The sequence below is a fragment of the Homalodisca vitripennis genome, chromosome 2 (genome assembly GCF_021130785.1).
Source record: "Homalodisca vitripennis isolate AUS2020 chromosome 2, UT_GWSS_2.1, whole genome shotgun sequence".
NCBI classification, from domain to species: Eukaryota; Metazoa; Arthropoda; class Insecta; order Hemiptera; family Cicadellidae; genus Homalodisca; species Homalodisca vitripennis.
This window is the reverse complement of record NC_060208.1, coordinates 192,299,834-192,304,985: the sequence shown is the minus strand read 5'-3', so window position 1 is coordinate 192,304,985 and position 5,152 is coordinate 192,299,834. Positions and strand designations below refer to the sequence as shown.

At 31.2% G+C, this 5,152-nt stretch overlaps 1 protein-coding gene across 1 annotated transcript; it reads right to left on the bottom strand.

Moving 5' to 3' along the window:
* Nucleotides 1-356: 356 nt before the first annotated feature.
* LOC124353383 lies at nt 357-4,273 on the bottom strand. The gene is made up of 3 exons (XM_046803227.1): nt 4,123-4,273; nt 2,184-2,531; nt 357-582 (listed from the first exon to the last, which is right to left on the bottom strand). Exons 1-3 carry the CDS (start codon nt 4,175-4,177, stop codon nt 377-379), a joined length of 609 nt encoding a protein of 202 aa, XP_046659183.1. The 5' UTR covers nt 4,178-4,273; the 3' UTR covers nt 357-376.
* Nucleotides 4,274-5,152: the final 879 nt, after the last annotated feature.

The following is a 5,152-nucleotide window of genomic DNA, read 5'->3' as shown; positions in this document are numbered from 1 at the left end:
TTAAATTAATTAAGATTTATAAATGTTTGCATATGTTTAAAAACACAAAAATTTTAATACTAAAAAAAACTAAGTTTTGTTTTCTAATGGTAGAATGCAAATAATAATAATAAATTAAATTATCTTTGATGAAAAGGATGGATTCCAATCCTCGAAACGTCGTGTTATACGTTTTGTAACAATAACGATTGCAAACGTCCGAAATCCTGTTATTTACTATTATAATTAAATTTGCTTATAACTTGTAATACAACTATATATTACCTTGCTTGAATTCCCCAAAAATTACAATTACTTTTATACGTTTAATATTAAAAATAATAATACTGATTAACTTACAAAAACTTAATATAATGTAGTTAATACAACGTGTAGTTTATTTAGCACAAAAATATTTAGTATCAGGATGGAGACGCTCATGGGAGGATGCTCTGTACGGTACGTAAGTGGAACAAGGATCTCTGAGTTTCTCCCTGCTGACTCCACATATCTCGCTGCCACCGTCCTCTCTATACTGGACATGGACGACTCTTACCTCCTCTAACCACTGGACCCGACGCCGGTTTGATACATGTACTCCACCTATAGAGTCATAAATACATGATTTCCGATAGTTCTAAGCATTAAAAACTTGAAATAATAATTAAAATGTAATAACTATGGGTGATATTGTTGGAAATGTGATAGTAAATCAAAAAGGAACAATTAAGTTAAAGGAGATTAAAAGGGTATTTTATCTATCCCGAAACGAAATAAAATAGGTTAATCTGGAGTTTAGTGTCATATGCTAGCTTGACGTCACGTCCTCAACTGGAGATCCTCGTGGTTACCTCCAGCTGCGTCACATATTCAATGAATTAATTATTAATTAACTGTACAGTATCATAAATTAATGTTATTAAATACCTGGAATGCTTCTCACAAGCGAGTGCCACGTTTCATTTTAACTACCAACAAATTGCATTTATAAGGAATACTAATCATGTTATTTTAGTGTTTTTGTTTTCAGGATAAAGAATTAAATGTCTATTTAGGTTTGGGTTAATAACATAAACTTTTCTAAACAACTTTTATGATCATAAATATTATGGTAAGGCAATGTGCTGACATGTATTGATATATTTATGGTATGTGCCCATGTTTGGTAATCAGAGCCAGTTGAGAGAGAATGTTTATAAGCGGTAGTCACGGTTAACGGTGGTAGAAGAGTATATCGGCTATATTACTAATGTAAATTATTATAGATTATTGCATGTGAACTGATTAATTTGGTGTTTATTTTATGAATACTGAAGTTTTATACTTATTACTGTTTGTTACATATATAATTATTTTAAAATTACACACACTGGCTGATAATTGTGATAATTGCCTGGACGTTATTGAAATTTTTCACTCGATAGGATGGAGCATTGTAATGTATGTACAATTGTCTCAAACTATATCTCAAAAATTAAAATGTTATATGAGGCTTCATTTTTATATGAACAATATTGAGTTCGATCATGATGCGTGTAATTCCATGGAATTTGACCAAGCGTTAGTAAGTATTTTTACACTTATGATACGGGTAAACATTATAGCGGCGAGAAAATTAATGAATACATTGGTTGGAAATCTGGGTACACAATATGAAAATTAAATTTTAATATGTTGAATATTCTGCACCAAATTTATAAATAAGGTTTTAATAATTAACACTGCCACAAGGAACTAACGTGGCAACACAAATGAGAATTTATCCAGTAGAAAGATTCCAACTGTACATGTAAATATTGGCTTAAACTTTAATTTCTGCAGAGAAAATAACCAGTTATATGATCATGCGTGTTGGATCCTGGAGTTTGGCTGAGTGTCATTGAAACTGTTTACTCAGTAAATTTAAAAAAATGTTTTTCTCTGGCGGGGGTATGGATAACTTTTTCTGTACGACTGCCTGTTTGTCTATTTTATGTAGGCTTCAGAACATAATGAGCCATAGGCTAGAAATTTTAATTTAACGCAACGGTCGCTTTAGCGTAAATCTAAATTTTATATATCGTTTACTACCGTACTCAAGTTACTTTCAAAGATTTTCTTCGTTTCAAATAGAAAGATCTTACATTTTTTAAATTATTCAGTTATTTAGAAACAATATACTAAATAAAAATTCTCATACAGTTAAGATTTCTCGTATACGTTACCATTTTTAGATATTCCAAGGTCAACATTACGGGATTTGTCGTGGGATTGAATCTGGTGTTCGTGATCCCCCGTCACAGTACAGTTGGAGACTATAGATTGCTCGCTCATTGGTTGACGGCTAAACACGTGACTCAAGAACCGCTTTCCTATTGGCCGGATGGCCATGTTGCCGGGTAGCGGCATGTTTATTGTTTTGTTGTTGGTATCGTGGTCCGAGCGTTGCCCTCTCACTGGTTCATTTACAATCACTTTACTCACACCAGTCGTCACACCCGAAGTGTCTACGCTTGATTCATCCTCTTTATCAGAGTCCATCAATATTATTTCCTCATTCGGCAGGCATTTGGCTGCATCAACTCAATCGGTCATTTACATAGAATATTTTGTTCAAAACCATATTAATGTTTTTATTGACCACAAAAACTTACTTTATTGGTAACAGTTTCTGATAAAGGAATTGAAATGAAATAACAGTATTAGCTTCTATAAAAATATGGATGAATTACATGATTCAGAATACACCCCTTAAGTAGTCCCTGCTACAGATACATTGTAGTCTTTATGTAAAGCTGTTTATAATCAAAATATAATGGTCATCCCAGTGCTTGATTTCTATAAAAACACAGTGCTTCAGCATATATTAACAGTATTTAATTATAATAGCTCAGTCTGTGTTAATAACATTGTACCTTATTATTATTGTTTATGTCAGCTATATGGTATATTTATTCTCACCATCTAATATGTGGTAATTATTATTAAATTTAGTAGTAAAAAATGAAATATCAAACAAACGCTTACCGATTTCTCAAATTAACCATTAAAGTGGTTTAACTTTGAGTATTTTCTGCTAATATTATTTCAGATCTAAAATAAAAGGACTGTATTGAATAAATTATATAAACGTATGTCTCTAAGAATTAAACATGTGAATATTTAGTAGTAATCAGTTTCTGTGAGTACAATGTGTTCAGTGCATAATGGTTCCAGCTGGTAGTAACATTAATTGTTATTGTTATACTGTTTACCACATGGTCCTGTTTTATTACATGCTGCTTGGTCTCATGTTCATAGACTGTTACATGGGATCTATTTTTACATATTTTTGAATGGAGAACGAAAATGAGGTTGCAGATGGCATGCTGTAATGTTTATACTCGGCACAGTAGTATGGAAAGCAGTCAAATATATTAATTTTAAATCATAAATTGAATGATTATCTCTCGATACGTAAAGAGAAAAGTCAACTATTAAATAATTCTCCAGTTCTAAAAATCCTTATTTGTATTTGCAATAGTATCATTTCTATTTCTTTATGTAAAACTATCAAGTGATACTTTTATAATCTTTGCCAATGGTCCGAGTATGTTTATAAATCTTAAGGTATGACCGAACCAGCATATCTATTTAATCCAAAACCCTCCATTGAAAGATCATGACTGCAAGGAATGGATATTCTGATGCTCCCATGAAAGTAAATGGAATCCCAATACACCTAATATTAACAACAGGAAGAATGAATTGTGGACCTACCCGATACATCTATAGAGATGCTATATATAGCGAGGTATTGTGTTCGAAAAGTTTAGTGTTTCAATTTGACCTTTGGTATGAAGTTAGAGTAACAGGTGGTCCTTAAAGTTACAACAATCTTCTCAGGTGATTCTAGCGTTGTTTTAGCATTGTATTATATATCTTAGCTGACAAATTAATGAAGTAAAATGTAATGGAATTTACAGGAAAGTGCATTTTTTTAGTTTTTTTGTCTTCACTGAATGAGAAATGAGAAATTGTAGTAGAACATGTTTATAGGAGTTACAATTATTTCATTTTCTTCCAATCTTTTCGAGTGGTAATTTCCTTTTCTTACTTATATACTGATGACATATGATCTAATAGTAAAATGTTTCAATTAATGTAAAATGAATATTCACTTACTTTTCAAACAGCAGAGTAAATAGGTAAGACGAGAGGAAGAACCTGTTTCGTCCATAAAATGTTAATCTATGTTTACTGCCTTCACGCCATGTTAACTTGGATGTAGAATATTCCACGAAATAATTTGTTGTATTTAACTATACCAAGTGTAACGAGTTGTTGCCAAGTAACATATTTAAGGAGAACAGTAACTACATAATTATACAAATAAAAACATGTTATCTAGGTCATCGTGCTTAGATGAATACCCATTTTCAGCCCCTGTTTCTTACCCATCTGTAAAGTTGTATACTAGTGAAGAAACATTTAAGATCGTCTCCGAGCAATATAATATAAAATATTTGAGATTACAGATTTTATTCAAATTACTATTGATAGAATTTGCTTCTTGTATGTTATTTGATATATAATGCGCTTCACTCACTCTTTCACTGGCTGAAAAACGTACAAAGCCTTGATCACAACTGAATAACGAGCGTGAAATTTTAGGGAAGCTTTGAACTTAAGAGGCTGAAAAGTTCACAAACGTACTCGTTTTATTTTTTATTTTTTGATAAACAACCATTATCATTGAACCATAAGTTTCATCATTTAAAATAACAATAACATGATTATGTCTATCTTTTTTTTCTATTCTATTCTTTTCATTTTTATAGCTCTTAAAATAATGTTTCTTGCGCACTCTATAAGCTCATCCTGTATGTTGTTTCACATATATAGCCATATAACTTCATGTAGTAGAATTTTTTGCATCTTTGTCATGTAGCATCATTATCATAACTGATTAAATTATTACTTTTTAAACTGCTTCAATGTAGTTAATATGCATCCAAACAGAGTATGTTACAATTAGTAATTTTGAGTTATCTTTAAATCATACAATTTTAATTTTGTTCAAATATTTATATTGTATATTAGTACTATTTGTGATTGCAAACTCATGGGAAGATGGACTCGGGTCTCACGCACAGGCTTTTGCCCATGTGGGTACATTCTTGTGTATATTATTATCACTATATTGAGATAATAA

What these genes read in the sequence shown, in the direction of transcription:
- LOC124353383 (XM_046803227.1), bottom strand. Translation starts at nt 4,177, where the DNA reads ATGGACGAAACAGGTTCTTCCTCTCGTCTTACCTATTTACTCTGCTGT. An exon ending in TTTACTCTGCTGTTTGAAAA is followed by an intron (nt 2,532 to 4,122) that starts GTAAGTGAATAT and finishes GAGTTGATGCAG; the next exon opens with CCAAATGCCTGCCGAATGAG. An exon ending in CCTTGGAATATCTAAAAATG is followed by an intron (nt 583 to 2,183) that starts GTAACGTATACG and finishes ATGACTCTATAG; the next exon opens with GTGGAGTACATGTATCAAAC.